The 18,954-nt window shown below is 39.1% G+C and overlaps 1 protein-coding gene across 4 annotated transcripts in view; it reads left to right on the forward strand.

Annotated features, from left to right (window-relative positions):
- Positions 1 to 18,954, forward strand: part of MACROD2 (MACRO domain containing 2) — a 922,980-nt gene that overhangs the window by 841,292 nt on the left and 62,734 nt on the right. For 3 of the 4 annotated variants that reach the window (XM_019472914.1, XM_019472915.1, XM_019472917.1), the window contains exons 9-10: positions 5,415 to 5,456; positions 12,807 to 12,890. In XM_019472914.1, coding sequence (XP_019328459.1) covers positions 5,415 to 5,456; positions 12,807 to 12,890 — 126 coding nt within the window. The remainder of the gene's footprint in view (positions 1 to 5,414; positions 5,457 to 12,806; positions 12,891 to 18,954) is intronic. The other variant, XM_019472916.1, reaches the window with a different exon arrangement.

Here is an 18,954-nt window from a genome sequence, read left to right on the forward strand (position 1 = left end):
TTTCAAAAGCTACAAACACATTTTACATTCAGTGAGACTCCGGTGTTGTGGAACTGGTGTAACTAAGCAACACGGGAAGAAAAACTGCACCAGTGCTGCAGTAAGGCCAGGATGTACAGAGTGTATCAGTGGAAGTTTCTTTATAATCAGACTAAAAAATTTGATTAAACTTGCTTAGTGTCAGGTGGAGGTTTATATAGTGCCTGTTGCTCTGTATGCAGGATTGCACGATTAAAGGATACAAATGTTCAGAACCAAAAGAAGTCCTATTTCTTCTTCCAAAGCAGAAGAATGTGCTTTTTTGTTAAGGATCTTTTTGTTTTACCTTTTTCTTTTTTTCTTCTTCCTCTTATGAGCATTGAGGATGAGGGAAAGCTTTATGGAAAATATAATTTTTTACAAGTAGATGTAAAAACAGTCAGGCCTGGGTTTAGTTGATCTCATCTGGCAGAGATTTCCAAATCTGCTTTTCCTCAAAGAAAACGCTCCCTTTTTCTGTGCTATTGGTCAGTCTGTTGTATTCTCTTAGTGGAGAACTGAGTTGGAGGGATCAGAACAACCCAAAACGCTCATGAACTCCTAGGTTACTGTGAGCCTCGTGTATGTTTAGGCTTCATCAAACCCTAGCGTGTTCTCATGTGGTTTACTATGCTACAAAAATATCAAGTCTTTTAGGCTGAGATGAACACAGAGCCCGTACACTATTGTGAAGCTCCTGTTAGGTAGCAGCAGGGGTCATAAGCAATCAAAAAGTGATTTTTAAATTACTAAGGATTGAAAATATATGTGAGAGACATGATTAGAAAGCTCCCTAAGGATGTTAAGATGATCACACAGGTGGGTGAAGCTTTGGGACAAAGTTTCGAGAAGACAAGTGTGATGGAGAGAAATACAGAGAGTGAGAACCTACTGGTCTTTTCAGCTGCTGAAAATGTGATATTATCATGGTTTAGACCGTTAGCATCAGGCGGGTACCCTGGCCCACACTTCTGCCCACTCCAAAACTGGACACGAGAAGCTTTTCATTTGAGCAAGCAGAGGCTGCCCCAGAATGGGATCCATTTTCCTCAGTGTTGCGAGACTGTTGTGTTGCACATCCTCTGTTATTGTAGTGGAACCTGTACAGACAAATCATGAAGTACCTGCTAGGCAAATGCTTGAGGGCAGGAACTTTTTCAGTTGGATCACTGTTTTGGTATAGCAAGTAAGCTTAACGGGATGGCTGCAGCTGTCAGTGCTAAAAGGTTTTATGTTTGGGGGTTTTTTGGTTGGTTGTTTTTTTTTTGTTATTGTTGTTTTGATTTTTTTGATCATACTGCATGAGCAGTATGATTACCATCTTCAACCTCCTGTACAGCTCTGCCCATCTCATTGCTCAGTTTGCCAGTGCGTGTGTATACAGGCTGCAGAGGGGGATTTGGTCTGGTCCCACGGTGCCCTCCCTGCCCCTCCCGTGCTTATGTTCAGTACACGGAGCCGCACTTGCAAGGAGGAGCAGAGTGAGACACGTGGGTTGGCTGGAAATAAGGAAACGTCTGGAAATTAGGAAACAGCAGAAAGTGCTGAGAAAAGGAACATTTCCCGGAGGGTGAGACAAGGCAGCTGAGGAAAGGATAGAGGAAGGCAGGGAGGAGCTAGCAGCATGCAGTGCTTTGGGGGAGCGCCGGCAGCCTGGGATGCAGGCCCTGAATGCAGATGAAACAGCAGCCTCCTGCAGCGGGGAGCTGGCTCTTGTGTAAGAGCTCTTCAATGCATGCACAGTTAAAAATAAAAGGTGTTTGTGTAGCGTTGACTCTCTGCGTGCTAACATGAAGAAGAATGCAAGTAGAAGCGTGAGCAGCAAGGAGGAGGCGGTTTAATGGCTTTGGGGATTAGCAGCGGCATTTAGAGCCTTTCACCTCTCTGTTCCTAACATAAATCTTAACACAGATTGATGGTTTTAGCCATCTGGCTTGTGTTTGCTTATATGCAACGACTAGTGAGACAGAGAAAGAACCTGACCAGCAAGGCAAAAGAAAAAAAAAGTATATGACGGAAGAAGGCATCTTCTTCTCCAGTGTCAGTAAGAGCAGGTATGGTGCAATTATTCTGTTTCACAGAGCTCGGCAGGTAACAAGGGAGAGGGGAATGAAAGAGTAACAGGCATCACTTGGTGCATGACTCTACCAGGGAGCCTGTGACTTATACAAATGTGTATGCTCTGAGCAACTCGCTCCCAAATGCAAAGCTCTGTGATCTTTAGAGATATAGTTACCCCAGATAGCATGAGAGTTAGAGGGCAAGTTTCAATCATAGGTTGACTCTCAACTGTAAATTATTTTATACTTGACTGGAAACTGTTCTCCCATACATCACCCATCTAATACCTTAATTTTATATACTATAGCCTAACTTACAAGCTGGAAAATTTTGCGCTCTCAACCATATGACACATTTTGGATTAGATGGCTTCCTTGTATCCTAAGCCTTCTAAATACTGATGCGAGTTTTCTTGGGGGTGGGCTGACCCTTGCAGGGAGTCACTGTCAGTTTTCCTCTCACTCCAGGCTGCAAGGTCTGTCATTCCTTTTCCAGCAAGGTCATCTTGGTAGAGCTTCCCAAAATCCAGGGCTTTAAGGGGAAAGCCATGTGAAAGGTCGCTGTTCTGCTTCTCCAGACAAAAGAGTAACCAAGAGTGGGTACATGCGTGCACACACTATAGCATGTTTTCCTAGTCAATTATTTTTCAACAGCTCTTGAGTAAGGGTGAGAGTTACAGAGGACCCCACCTCTGGTCTTTCAAATGGGGGAGTTTGGGCACGAAATATTGACAATATGTCTTTAAGGAAATGTTTACTGGTGTCAAAGATTCACTCTTTCCACTCTTCTGTGGTTTTACTAAATTTTGCTTTGGGATTGACTGTTTGTGGTGCGTATTTCAAACCAAAGGAAACTTCTGGAAGGTTTCCTCTAGATGGGGTAAAAAAAAAATGTATAGGGAACATAAAAAACTCCCAACCCACTAGGTATTACAAATCTAATTTATAGCAATCTTGGCACTGATTTTGCTTTATATTAGGCATGTAGAGCTTCAGTGAAAAATATTTTTACTTGCTTTTACTTCTTCAGAACCGGTAACCAAGAAACTGCCTGTAACATCATTCTTTTGGGGGGAAAGTGAATGAATTTTGGATATTGATTTCTAAACCACTGTATTTTATCTCAAATAATTGGTTTTGGCATAGAGCTCTGACAACTGAACATGGTGTTTATCACTTCAGCCAGCCACACCAAGGTCAGTGAAAGAGACCACTTTATATTTGACAAGGAAGCACTTCCACCAGATGCATTAATAGTGTGAGAGTAAGAATTATAGACACATGAAGTGACTGGTGAGTGCTGTGTGCCAAAGTGAAACTCAGATGCAGATCTAGATTGGGGTAGAATTCTCAAAGGCACCACAATGACCTAGAGATCATGTCACCAAGCGGTTGGGAGCCCAACTCCCACTTTCAGAAATTACGTAAGGACTTTACTGCCTTTCACTGAGACTTAGGTTCCTTTTCCCAGAAAAAGAACCTTTAATTCACAATTAGTTCACAAAAGCAGTCTTTGCCTCTTCATAATTATATTGCATAATGACTTCACTACTTTTTAATAACATCAGATTTCTTGTCTGTGTCCATTATCACCAGCTTAGAAGCTATTCTGTTGCTTTGGGAATTTCGTATTCCAAGTCGCTTACAGAACTATAATTAAGAACTTCCGCAGAAGACCAGGTGATATATGTATGTTAAGATATTATATCCTGCTGATTTAGTGTCAAGTCTTAGATTAATTTGAAATTTTATCATGCTGGTTTCATTATAAACGCTTCCATGGAAAGAACATGTTATTGGAAACTGAATAATTAATAATCTCTATGTTAACCAAATGTTTTCTGAGAGGTTTGTTGAAAAATGTCAGGACTCCAGTTGAAAATCCTGGCTCTGTTGAAGTTAGTGGCAGAATTCCCATCGGCTTTAACAAGATTTTTCATTTTCTTATCTCAAAAATTATTTGCCAAAGCTCCTTAAAGTTTCTGTGTACAAATTTATATTTGTACAGTAGGGGTCCATGTGCCTTTTTGATCTCCAAAACAATTGTTTGCAGAATAAGGAGAAAGGAAGTAAAATGTGCAGTGACTTTTTTCAGTCCTGATCCTTTGGGCCGGTCTAAAGCGTACTCAAGAGAAACGTAACGTAACCTGCCATCCTTTAGTGGCTTCTGAAAGTCCTGCGCAGACAGATCATGTCTGAATGAGATGGAAGGGGGAGAAGGATGGATACGGATCCATCTACTGTAGATTCACAAGCATCCATGAAAATACTCACGCTCGTGATTTTAGTGCTTATAGCAAACATAATTCCCAGTGGAGGCCTCTATTATGAAGAAATTGTTCTACTCTCGTGATACTTAAAGTTACAGGCTCCAAATCTTGATGAAAGCAGAGCTTAATCCTCATAGTGTGTGTCACAGCATTTGGATCTCAGCGGAGTTTATGGTGTAGAGATCTGACCCTGTAAATTAGGACCTAAATACTACTGTTAGTTTTCATTACCATCGATCATAATATTGCAAAACTCCTTTGGGTTCAAATGGTGGTCATAATAAGCATATATGCAAGTTTGAAAGATGTTAAGCTTTAGACAGAAATTGTAGGCTTGCTACAGAATTTGCACGTGCCCAAATCCATTTAAAAGGGTATAAATGGAGTCTGTATGAATTAGGAATATAGTTGACATAAACTTCTGTGGTCAATGAGCTTTCCATTAGATGATTAAGGCTCTGGAACATTGAATTACCTAGATGTTAACTAAGGCTAATGATTTTTTTTTTCCTCATCAAAACAACTTGCAGTAAGAAATTCCTTTGTTACTGAAATGCAACTTTTTGCAAAAGGAATCTGCTTTCTTCATATAACATCCTAACAATTACAAGTGTTCAATTCTTGGCTAGCCCAAGTTTGGTCTTAAACCAAAGTCCTGGCTGGCAAATTTATGGTAACTTCTTTATGTGGTATGATTTCTGGATAACTAGTTCTCTTCTTAACATAGCCAGCTGTTCCCAGGAAACAAAGCAACCTGAAACTTGACAAGTAAACCAAAAACTCTGCTAGAAGAGAGAATGCAATTTCATTTTATGCAAGTTATAATTTGCAGAGTTCTGTAAATTATGCAGAATTTTATTCCCTGTCTTTATTCCCTGCATTTCCTGTATCTGGTAGTAACAGTCCAGTATCAAAACCTTCTTTTCCCATCCACCTCCAGATCTCACTGCAAAATGTTAAATGGGAGGAGGCAAACTAAGATATGGGCAATTTGAAATATGAATATTTCATTTTAGATGTTTCCTGGTATTCTTATTAATCATTTTCTTTCCATTTTTTTTGACAGATGATGCTAATGAAGAAGGGACTGAGCTGAGTGAAGAGACAGGTGAGTAAACAACATTTTATGCTAAAATATATCACTTCTCCGAAGCATCAACCAAACTGAAATAATTCCTGAAACTATTTGCCTTGGTTGTGATAAGCAGTGCCAATCATTTATTGCCAATGTTACGACAGTCATCTCTGGGTTTTAACATAACATGGGGTAAACCATCCCTGATAATAAATAGTACACGGTAAGAATGGCTGAGACTACCTTTTTAATGTCATCATTTCTTATAAGCCTCTGGGTGATACTCGGTTGCTTTTTATTAATAACTGGTTTGAACATGAATGGGAAATAATTAAAATTCTGCAGTCACTCTGTCTGTAAAAAGGTGTGAATACAGCAATTCTTGAGTCATTTGCAATTCTGATTAGTGGCCATGATTTGTTTGCAATGAAAACGGTAGCAAAACTCCCCCGCAAACTCTTAAATACGTTGAACTTGATTGGACAATATTTCAGAGGACTTTTTTCCTGGTCCTCCTAGTTTGCTGTTTAAAACAAGTGTCAATGTTTAGGGTTTGTGGATGTGGATAGACTTGAAATGGAAATGATGGATAGGTATAAAGGAAAGACAGGCCTGAGGAACAAGAAAAGGAGAGGACAGAGGATTAGATAGCTCCCATGAGGACAAAAACTTCCAGTCAGAAGACTTCTGCTGTTTTTTTGTACAGAGCTTCATCCACTTAATGTTCTTGATCAGGCTTTTTGTAACAGGCTTCCACCACAGCACCCTGTGTCACTTTCCCTGCTGACCTTCACCTAGAGGTTCTCAGCAGACATTTCCTGTTCCATAAGAGACTTCTGTGCAGTGAGGGACCTCCTTTTATATGCAGCATAGCTCCCCCACTCTCCTCTGCCTCTCCTTCCTAACCAGCTAGTACCCATCCGTGACAGTGCACCAGGCATGTGCACTGTACCCCAAGTCTCTGTGACCCTGATCTCATCATAGCCCAGTGACTGTGCAGGAACTTCCAGTTCTCTTTACGAAAAGACACGGGATCAGAAAGGAGAGCCACATGGAGAAAGGCAGAGACATAGCAGCCAGAAAACAGAGGTAAAAGCTTTTTAAGCAGTATGTTGGCTGCTTAAATTGTCCAGATTGTCCTAAAGACAAATGGATTATTATGATTTATGCAACCAGTTAATTAGCTTAGAAATTAGGAATACTTGAAGAATGGTGTATATGCATAGATGTGAAAACATGGATATACACAGATAGATATGTGTTACACTGATGGATTAGCACATTTTTTTATGGCTGTTCTGGCCTGTTGATTTTATTACATATCATTATAATTACTTTTTGGTGTCAAGATTACTGGATAGGAACTTTTAGAAATTTTAATACAATTAGTGTGATTGATATAGTTGTACACACATACATAAAAGTAGAAAAATAAAGACTGTCATTATACAACAAACATTTGCCAAAGATTATCCTACAGTTGAATTTGCAGTATTCATCTAACATTTCCAATTTCATTTTTTACAGTTATCATGGCATGTATACTTTTATAAGCCAAATTATTTTGCATTTTTTGTCTCGTTGCTTTTACAGAGATTATGCAAATTACATTGATTTCTTTTTTTTTAAGCATTTTAAATTAGAATTAAAAGGAAGTACATTTCTATTTAATAGCCAGTCTCTACTTTCTTGCCTTGTATCCTTCACAGCTTCATTAATTTAGGTGAAGCTACATAGCTGCTCTGGGAAATTATCGGTGAATTAAGTAATTTGAGGAAGATATTTCCATACCTGTCTGTTTCTCTGTGCATATGAGATAGATGAGAGCATAGCTTCCCTCACAGGTTTGCCTGTAGGGTGCTTCAACAGCACGTACTTGGTTATTTCTTATCACTTGGACCTATTTTGGGAATCAGTGCATTGGTTTTCAACAATCAATACCTACATGGCTAAAGAGAAGTATCTTTTGTATATCTGCTCCAGTAGTGGGGCAGATATACAAAAGTTATGCCCTTTTGACCTACTTGTGTATGGACTTCTTAATGCTTGTAGGATGCATTTGCGGGAACTGTAAACACATACATAATTTCTGCATTGAGGAGAGTTTTCATTTTTATACTCCGATTTTTGTCAGTTTGAAGGATATCTGCTTTTTACTGTTCTAAGGGAAAAATGGAGTAGCAACTTCTAGTCACCGCTTAAAGATATTAATTGAATAATCATTCTTCATTCCACTTGACTTCATGGGTCATGACTCTAGCAGATGGAGTCAGCAGTTGGCACCAATATTGATGACCCTGGTTTTTTGAGCTGTCCATATCCGATCTGCTCTGGGGTTATTTCTCCAATTCCTGTGCTTAAGGAAAAAAAAAAAAAAAGGAAAAAAGAAATGTTGGATTCCTGGAGAGCACATGTTGCAGACTACACACATGTGTAGGACCTTTGGCAGAGATTAAAATATTCTAAATTTCACTTAAATTCCTGTACCTCCAACTTCCTATTGGCTAGGTCTTCCTGAGGGCCAATATCGAACCAAGAGAAAACACGGAGGAGTATAGGGACACAAAGGAGATGTAGACTCATTGTATCTGTACCAATTTCTGTTTGAAGAATGTAGTAGAATGAGGTGGAGGTTACAGAATCGGTCCTAATTTAAACCCGGTGGCAAGAATTAGAGGGAAAAAAACTCATCCTGGTTTGGCGTCAGCTGAAGTCAGTGGGAGTACGTCCATTGACTTCAGTGCACACCAGATTAGGCCTTGGGAACAGCTAGAGAATTAGCCAGGAGTAAGGAATAACAGATGACCAAATGTGTGTATTATTGAGTGATGGATACATTATGAAAGTAATCTGTCTTGTGTTTCAACCACCCTGAAGGACAAATATCTCATTACATGCAGAAGGGCCTTTCTTTCTATGATTTCTCTTCAAAATAAATAAGGGAATATCTTAATTACATCTGCCAGATAATCTCCATTAATATCTACATTAATACTATAAAATCAACAAGCAGGAATGATCGTTTTAGCGAGTTAATCACATAACGTCACTGCATATATTAGATGTACTAGAATAAGAAAAATATTTAAAAATAAAAATAACGTAGTCTTATTAAATATACACACTCAAGACCACTCTTTTAATGGCGTTCGACTCAGGGGATTTTAACCCATCAGTTTGTTATTCTGGATGCTGTATCCTGTAGCAGCTGCTGACTTAATGGCACCATTTAATTCAGAGCGCTTTGATGTTAGCAAACTGTATGACATATGATGTTAGAATGGCTTGAGTCAGAAAGGCAGATACAGTAATAGCGGGTACGGACCTGTGCAGTTCTACATCTCAGCTTTCCTTTATGAATGATTTCCTACATAAGCAAAGAGAAGTACCAGGTGACCTAATAGTCTTGTCTACCTTTAACTTCAGTGATTTAACACTGCAGAGTCATGATGCTTAATGTTTTAAGCTCCATTAAGGGAAGATTATTCTAAACTTTAACTTCTGAAGGACTTCGCTTTTATACCCAGAGATTCACATATCCATGCACAGAAGCGTGCAAAATAAGCCCTAATACTGCCATAATTGTGTGCGCAATTGCAGTGATTGCATGTGGAAATTATAGAAGCATGTGCTATTATGAGAAGCACGGTCCAGATTCCTACACAATAGTACCGCATTATTATGCACTGACATAAGTTAATTCTCTTACCATTCAAAAAAAAAAAAAAGAAAAAAAAAAAAAAAAAGAAACACAGAAAAGAGTTTCAGTTCTGAATCTATATGCTCCCTCAACCTGTTCAGCTTCACTCTCTACCAGGTACCAAAACCTTTCGACCTCACCTGTATGAGTGTTGCCACACTACTGCCTCTCATTTCCCATCTAATAGTTGTTCATAATAAATGCCCTGCTGGTTATCCCGTGTCTATCCTGAGCATCCTAATTAACCACCTATTCATTACTTCAGAAGTCACAGCCAGCTAGGATGGCAGGACGAAGGATCTCGTTCACACTAACAAAGGAAGCCCTATTATAAACAATGCTGTATAAATACTGAATTTCTTTGTACATTCCACTGTTTCCACACTCGTATACTTGGACACTTGTTTTTGGAGGGAGACTTTCTCTTTTTTTCTGAGATGAAAATAGCAATCACTTGTAACCAGGGAGATTTGGAAGTTGTGAGGGATTTTGGGAATAGCTTACTTGGAGACACACTGTGAGATGTAAGTGGCTTGTTGACCCTCTGAATTAGCCTATAAAGAAGAATCATTTCTCCCAGTGTTAGAGCTCAGAAACCTTTTTGCACAGATGATGACTATTAGAAAAGCTTTTAATACGATCAGTTCAGACACCTGTCTAGGTGTGCTGGTTTTAAACAGAAATTTGCAGGCAAAATTTCTGTAATATTTGGCTAACTGTTCTGAAAGGCATACATTCTGTTGGAGAGCAGAAAGGGTTAAGAGTTGTATTTTGACCATAGTAAAAAGACATTATTTTGAAGCCTGCACAAATCCTTTTCTGTCTCTGGAATGAGGGAAATCTGCTAAAAAGCAGTGAAATTGTGATTGAAATCTTGTTCTCCTGGGACAGTGCCTCTACATCCTTTTGTGAGCATTTTAAGGTCCTTTATAGAGTGCAAAAAGATCATTTCTTTTGAGATAATAACAGTTCTGACTTCTCTGAATGTAAGCCTCCTCCCTCTCTGTCTTTGTGCTGTCAATTAAGATGTTGGTTATATTATCTAATGTATTCAGATACTCCTGAAAGACCTGGCTGGACATTTGCACTTAAACTTGATTGACATTTGACTTGTGGGACTGGAGGAAGCCTCACAGATTGGTTAGATGATAAAATTCATCACTAGAGGGGTGAGTGTTGATTGAAACACTCCTATTGATTCGATTCCCTGATGTGAATCGTTGTCAGCCAAAAAAGGGAACGTAGCAGGTAGTTCAGAGTGGCATTAGAACCAAAGAAGCCATATGTCAATATGGTCCGCTATAAACAGTCAAGTTATTTTTTAAAAGAATGGGAGAGTGTTGGCAGGAATCAGTCTTTAAAAGCCTGGTTATTTTCAGGATCTCTCTTTTGTATTGAAGTTCTTCTTGAACTCTATCCCCATTGCTCCTGAGTAACCCCTTTAAAGTGTTGACAAAGTGTGTCTTTATTTGGTGGTTTTTGTCTTTATTTTTCCCCACAGTATTTCTTGTGGTTACTCCTACATTCTCACCACTCCAGAAATAAATTTATCTTAGCACTTGAAAACTCTTGTTTTCCTCAAAATATTGTATTTGAATTTCAAATTCAGGTGAGCAAATGTGATGACATGACACATGACATGTCCTATGTTAAGTGCTGTCGGGAAAGGTCTACCTCCTGATACCAAGCCAAACCTCAAAGCCTGTTCTGCTTTGCAGTAACTTGCTTTATTTACTGATCGCTGAGGGCCCTTCATGCTCTGAACTATATGGAATCCTATAATGAAACAGAAATTCCGTTCTAGAAGAAATTTTTAAGAACAATATTCAGTTTGGCTTTTTTGGGTAATGCTTTTTCCTTAAAATTAAGCAAGTGAGGTGGAATTTCATGACTCACAGATCTCCATTTTGGAACTTTTGTTGACATTTTGAGCTGTTGCTTCACATAAATTCCTGCCAGCTTCCCAATCTGTGGCTCTTCTTTTTGGATGTAAGTACAGTAGAATAACCAGTTTCCCAGGAGGGCAGACAGAGAACGTTTCTGAGTTTGCTGGGCTCCATGAAAAGCCAACGATTCACTCCCTTTTCGTCTCTTGAACAAGCACAATATTCCCCTTGACCCTGCAAGTGCCCTTTCCACATCCTTGCTTACTTCTTTCATAACTCCTGTTTGGTAACTTTTAGCATTTTGGTTCTAGATATATGTAGTTGTGGAAGGGTAGGAAATAAAAGGATAGTATCTACAGCTCTTAGCAGAGCCAAGTCCTTTATGAGAACTGGGCGTCTGATTGCTGAGAGCTGTTTAAAAATCCAGCAACATACAGAGTAGATGATTGTGTGGGGTATGTATGACAGCAGAAGAGATGGGAGTTTTCGGAACACTTAAGCAATTTATAATACACATGTAGGTAGCTTTTTTTCCCCAGTTGCTAATTAGCTAATCAGTTTGAGGTAATAGCATGATTCATATTTTCTCACAGCACGGCAATAGGGGTAAATCAAGCAAGGTCATATGTCTTCCTAAAATTCCTGCTTATAAGTGGTCAAGATTTCTTTCCAGCACGCACAAAAGTGTGTTTTCTTTAGGCTTCTCCTTCACCTAAGCCCTCAGGTGGCCACAGGGAATCGGGAGATTTGACAGAAAGTCAAATGACAGAAAGTCATTTTCCCATCGCGGTTGAATAGATTCAGTAGGTGCAGTGAATTGAGTTTTAATTGTCTGCCATTCTCTGCTTTCATGGTTAAGCAACAATGTTTGAAGAATGTTTTAATTAGTGAACTTCCTTTCATTGAATGTCTTAATCTACAAATACTTTTTATGATTAATTTCCAGCTTGGCCTCCCTTTTGTACTAACAGGCTTTCCGTGCTACCAGTTTGTGCCTTGAGGTCTACCTTAGCAAACAAACAGTAATTTCATCCTTTATGTTAAGACGACAGGATATCTTGAAAATGTTGTAGAAAAAGTTCATCATTTTTAAAGTTTAACCAACTGATACTAAACACTGTGAATTTCAGTCCCTACAAATAGGAGAGATCTTAAACTTCACTGGCCCCAGTTACTGTTTTTACTTACAAGGTTTTTATTTTCCTCCATCTTCCTGTTGCTTTCTGGCTAAAAGTTTGGAACGGATTTTTTCAGCCAGAACATTTCTATCTCGTAAAGCTTTCATTTCCTTAACTTTACTTCACTATCAAACTTGCTTCCCTACCTTTCATTTCATTAGTAATTTCAGTCAATATTCATTTGTTACTGTGTTATAACATTGAATGGAGAATTGAGCTGAGGGAGAAAAATCATTTCGCTTGGATTATTTCTCCACAGTTCCATAATGCAGTATAACATGTATCTCGTTAAAAACTGCAAATTAAAATGTTATTAATTTTTTTTATTTCTGAAGAGATTAAGAGCTTGTGAAGAAGCAGGTTATTTTAGTGTGAGCTTTCTTCACTGCTGTTGTGTGAAAGTTAGGGAAAGTCAAGTCCATGCTGAAAGATGCCTATTATGACTTTTATAACAGGTGACGCAGTAATTAATTTTAATAATAGAAAGATAGGCATCGGGCACTGAATGGAGTGCTGAGATAAAAGGTGCTCACAGTTGCAGTATCATGCATAGTAATTTTTGATACAATAAAACAATTTCAAAATAATATATGTAATTTTTTTTTTTTAATGTCTAAAGAAGGGTTGGAACAAAAAGGCCAGCCTCCATCTCCCACAAAGAGCAAAGCAGAGCAGCCTGAGGACCTGCAAGATAATGCTGAAGGTAGGTGGTCTGACAGCTTTTCAGAGCTATTAATCAGTTTTGCATTTTGGGGGGAAAGGTTTACTCTGAATTCTTGAGAAAGAACTGGAAAACTTTAATTTAAGAATGTTGTTTGCACACACTTGGAAAGTTGCCTTTGGCCTAGATCATGAGATTGTAATTCTTCTGAAATGTATTTCATCTCAAAGTAGATTCAGAATTACAAATGCTATTTTTATGTGATGGGCTACTAATTATTGCTGTTATAAAATGAGAAATTGTTGCTGTTTTATCTCTAACCTGTTCTGACTTTATGTAATTAAGAATACAAAATGTAATGCATGTCGTGCAGGGCTTGGGTCCTAGTCTGGTTCGTTGAGTTGGTCGGGTAAATCAGCTACCTGCTGCAAAACATGGAGCAGTAAAATTCTTGCTTTCCTTTTCTACAAGAAATTTTTGCTGTGTCCCTTTCCACTCCAGTTATGGTGTTTATGCCTCTAGACTTTATGCAGTGTATTACATCTATCCATGGTCAGGAGTCACAGGTGTTTAACATTATGCCTATAGTGTTGTTCCTGTAAGAGAGCTTTCCTGCACTTGAGTCTTCAGAGGGCAGCTTGTCCATGTGTACGGAGGTGAATGTGGTCTACGTTGTTCTAAAATTGGATCAAAGTATCTTTTCTTAATCTGTATCTCATTGGGAGAGTTGTTAAAAGATGTTAACATCAAAGACTTATTTTCAGAGTGCAGAGTTTCATGTTGCTCTCGTTATGTGTGGAAGAGCAAAATGCCCCAGTGCTGGAGAATTCCCCTTACGTGAAATAGTTAAAAGGATGAACCTTAATCTTTAATCCATGACAGTTCCTTATCATGGATTCTCTTTGACCTAATGTTCCTCAAATGACACGTCTCATTCTGCACCTCAACCAGTGGCTCCACGATCTTCATCATTTTGACCCAGCGCTATGCATTCAGCTCCTAAAATATTCTGACTGGGGTATAGTGTGAGTCATAAAGAGCAGAAAAATGTTAACATCTATCACTTTAAGTAACTGCTAGTAACATCCTGTCACTAACATTGTGACTGGCTGTTAATGGCAAGTACTTAAAGCAATAGCTGTCATCGCCTGGAAGGTGTGGGGGGACCCAAGAAATCTCATCCTGACTGGTCTTCTTTCCTTTCATGCGGCACTAAACCTAGCTGAAATTAAAATACCAGTTTTATGTTTGGATTAGAGAATTCCGTGATGACAAACCACATGTCGATTTGTATGCAGGCTAAACGGTGTGTGGGATTGTGGCGTCAATTTTCCATATTCCTAAATAGGTGAAACAATAATAGTTTTTATGATATATTTTTATTTGGAGTGTGGCTAAAACCTTTCATTGTATCAGTGTCAAAAAAAAAAAAAGAGGGGGGAAAAAAAGTATTGCAAAACTGTAAGGTTTTCCTTCCATTGGAAAAATAACTGATGTTGTTCCACTATTTCTGTGGCTTACTAGATACGGTTTCCTAGTTTACTATGCCTGTCAATGTTTCCTGGTGACCTATAGTTCACTTTGTAGAGCACAAACAAATGCATTGGAAGGGTGAAGTAAATAGCATGGCAATAGAATGATTGCATTACCCTCGAGCTGTAAAATGCCTGAACTCCTTGAATTTGATGCTGTACAGTAGATTTTGCCGATGCAGAATTGAGGCCTGTAACACATGATCACTGCTTCAGAATTTCATCTAGCCGGTGACGGAGTCCTCTTCTCCTTAGGCAGGAATCAGGCCTGTAATGTTTAGGATTGAAAGTCTAAATTTAGACTTGAGGGTGGTTGTGATGGGGGGGGGGGGAAGGCAATTTTGTTTAAGTGTTTGCTGAGGGGGGGCTGGGAAGAAACCTGGATCAGATTTCTGTGGCATTACCTGTGCCTCTGTTTTGAAGAGGAGTCAAGCTGTTAGGCTCCAGACACTGAGTTCCTATAAAGTTGCCGAGTGGCTAGAGTCTAATGTAACACACCTGTGAGCCATTTCCATTTAAGTAAATGGGATTTGCACACATTTGTCTGAGAATAGGATTTAGTTTCTGCTGTTCTCATTATTAGCTGTTGGTTTTGACTAATTAGAAGAACTTCTAATGGGGAGCCTTGAAGATTATGAAAGCTGTGAATATGTGACAAGAACCAAAACTACATGTCTGAGTAATTTTATTTAGGTAGGGGTTTGTCTTCACTTCCAAAAAACCTGCCTTTTTCTTCTTTTTTTCTTTTTAAAAGAACTTCTGAGTGGCTAATGCATATAAACAGTCTCAAATAAAACACAATAAAGCCAACTTCTGCCTGAGGTCAACTTTGTTGAATTTTCCTCATGCTAAAACTGAAGTGGTTTTTGTTTAGTGTGTTTTAACTTTGGGATAGTTCACATGCTTTAGATACCCCAAATTTAAAAAAAAAACAAACCAAAACCACAAACCTGGAAAAAAAGCAAACAAAAAAACCCCCAACCCATAGCTTTCAGCAATAAAAGCAAGTTCAAAGATACGTATATTTAACATAAGATATTATTTTCCCCTTGGTAACATGACCAGATATAAAATATTTAACAAATATAAACTGAGGCACAGAAAGAACCAGATATTTTTTCCTCTGCTTAGTTGTCAGTGTCCTTTTAGACTGAAGATGGGAATACAACTTGCTATTTTAACAGTCTCATGCATGCCCTTGTGGCACTCTGTAAAAACTATTCCACTGAGTTCAGTAATATTTCTGCTGTAATATTTTTCTCCAGCACACCAAGCTGGTTCATTGGCTAGAGGTAATGGAGCAATATCTTTTCAGTGCATGTAAAAATCTCCACAGAAGATCACGGAAAGTAGGCTCCTTCATTATTACCCTCTCTGCAATCAAGGAAAGTTGAATAAGTGGCTGTATGTAAGGAGCTTGTTTTGCAGTAAGCTAAAATAAACACTTGACATGCTAATGAAAGCAATTTTATACTGAACCTCTAAAGTATTAACGGTGTCTGTTATTATGCTATTAGATATATTGTTCTCTGCCTTCAGACCATTGATAGAGAAAAGCAAGTGTGAACTGCATAGCAGATTCTCCTGTCAATGGTTGTATTCAGTAGTTTTTCACTGTAGCGCAGGTTATTGTCTGGGGAAATGAATAGACTGGATACACGGAGAAACATTCTTTACTCCCAGGTTCCCTGCAGTATTTCAGGTTTGACATGTGCAAACATACAGTGTAATTTCCACGCCCCCCCCCAGCTATCCCAGCTCCTGGGAGAGTAAAATCAGCCAGTGATAATTTTGCCTTTCCCCTCGGTCAGGTGCACTCAGTGATTGAGTGATTGTAAAGTCTCAGGTGAGAAAAATATGTTTGGCTCTAAACAAAACTTAGCATGTCTTACTTAGTAGCTTCATAACACAATCCTAAAGTAATTACATAGACAAAATGGCAGTACTTGTCACAGCATAGCAGCCATGAGTTAGCACAAATGCCACAGGTCACCTGTTCTCATCCTACTAATTGTCACCAAGCAAAAGCAAACAATTTTTACAAAAATCTAACAAAACAAAAATTTAAAATGTTCCTTATTTCTCTTAGCTACCTCCCCAAATGTCCTCTGATATGTACTGAACGGCAAAGTGCATGCAATAGATTTTCTTGATACTGGGAGAAGCAAAACTGCCCTCTCCTTCCTTACAGGAATTCTCAGATATAAAATGGAGCCTGCCCAAGAGCTGCCCCATCCATTCCCACCATGGTCTGCAGGTGATCAATACTGTATCAAAGATGACTAATACATCTAATAACAGCAGCATAAATGCCTGGTCTTTCTCCTCCTCCAGGAGAAAGATAATCAATCCATGTAGCAAAAGCTGTTTCTGTGCCTCCTGAGGTCAGGATTCTCCTTGCCCTACCTCAAGGGATGTGAAGACAGAACTGGAGCTCTGCAAGTTGTCTTGCTCCAGCTTTTCTCATAAGGTTCTTCCAAAATGAATGAACAGATTATTCCTGATAGATTGATAGGTTGTTGGTCTCACATGATCACCTCAGCTGAGGCTCAGTGTATGTGCGAGGAGCTGGTCTGTTGGAATTGCTTGTCCGGAATGAACTTTGTCTGCTTTCTGTTCACTTGGTGGGAAGGAGAACAGTTTGATGGATTAGCCAAGCCAGGAAGGTCAAAATGAACACAAATCACCTTTAAGACAGTTGGTAGAGTTGGTTCCTTTGCCTGATGGGGTCATCACACTATCGACCCCTTGGCTTTCAAGGGCAACATCAAATGTCTGAAATGTTGCTCGGCAGTGTCAGGAGTCTGAGGCTCACCAGCAGGTCCTGCCTCGCTCAGTGGACACTCTGTCCATCAGCGATGTCAGTCTAGTGATCGGAGTACACAGTAGAAATGAGGCGAAATGGAGCCGCATCTTATCTCGACAACTCATTGGTTCGGCAGGTCACGGCAATTAGGTAGGATGCTCACCAAGAGGAAGACACCCTGGCTCCTCATCCCTTTTCCCAAAAAGTTTTTGTCCAATGACAAAAAGTGCATAGTCTTGGGACTAGAAAATAGAACTCATTTTACGGCTGAGTCCTTTAATTGTGAGATTAACATAAAGCTTCCCCTTCCTGGTTCTCCTTTATATACCACAAACTTTGCAGCTTTGCTTGCTCACTTCCTAGCTTCATAGAGAGGGATATAGTGTATGCACCCACAAAGTCAACAGAGCTTGGCTTGTGCTGCTTTCGTCCTAGGTGGGCTTAATCCTCCCTGGGGCTGGGGGGGTGCGTACAACAGCTGCTGTGTGTTCCCATTACACAGTGATGTTCAAAGCGTCTTTTCTAAGGACCTTCTAATACTATGCAGGCCTGATTGTCTCTCTCTTTAAGGTATGGATTAATATTAACTGGATTTGACTTCTGATTAGTTTTAAAATGGTCCTCGGTTTATAGCAAGCAATTCTTTTATCATTTGAGAAATTGTAGCTACAGTTCTTCTTTGCATCCCACAGGGCAGTAATATTCTTCAGTAAATTTCTGCTCCACTCATAATCTACTAAAAATGAACATCTAGACACATAATTATACTTCAAAAACACACACACTCTTATTCAGCCGTAAAAGTGCTACTTCTTGTTAAGATAGCTTAGAAGTTAGTGTATCCTTTTTGCCACCAAACCAAATCCTTAAATAAAATTTTAAATTAAGATAAAGTACTACAGAAGAAATTCCCTGGGAAGCGTGTGTATCAAACATGTCTGTGAAATGTTTCACCTTCATGCAGATTGGTTATATTTAAAGTGATGCTATTAACCTCTATCCACTTTGGTTGATAGCTTCTTTTTTCACTTCTGTTTTGAAGTCCACCATCTGTCTTGACTGATTACGGCTCTCAGAATATCGAATGATCACCTTCCACTTAGCCAGGGGAAAAACAGGACGTTATCTGTATTTTTATTTGTATTTGCTCTCCGAGCAAACCCTTCTTAGAAGATTCTTTTCATTGCTGAAGTGGCTTCTACTGTTTCATTAAATTGCCGTGCAGTGGCTACACAACACAACTTTGAAAATGCAGCTCATCTTGGCCTCCACAGGTGACGTGCAGTCCTGTTGTGTTGACCATTTACCCATTTGGGTTTCTTTTAGCAGCCAAATGTACGTGTGTGTAAACCATACCAGGCAAACAGTTGTAATTCCTGTTTTCACACTAGACGCTTCAGAGTAGATTTTCTTTCTCCTGAGATGATCTAAGGTGCAAAATACTAAGTTACTAAAGTGACTAATGCGATGTTGTCAGAGGAGAATAATACACAGTGACAAACCAGCATACCTGCAGGGGACTCGTCTGTCAAGGAATTAATTTCTCATTTCTAACCATGATGTGAATAACAGTAAACCATTGTGATTGTTCAGGTCCAGTGCAGAAGACAGGGCTAGTCCCTTAATTCTGAAATATTGATGCAAAAAAGTGCATGTTTTGGTTCACGTTTTATGCTGTTTTTAACAAGTGTGGTCTCCTGTGTGGCTTCTCTGTCCATTTCTTCACCTTGTTACACTGTCATACCACATGATTTTGTGGCCTGTATGC

The sequence above is a fragment of the Aptenodytes forsteri genome, unplaced genomic scaffold (assembly GCF_000699145.1).
Source record: "Aptenodytes forsteri isolate BGI_AS27 unplaced genomic scaffold, ASM69914v1 Scaffold5, whole genome shotgun sequence".
NCBI lineage: Eukaryota > Metazoa > Chordata > Aves > Sphenisciformes > Spheniscidae > Aptenodytes > Aptenodytes forsteri.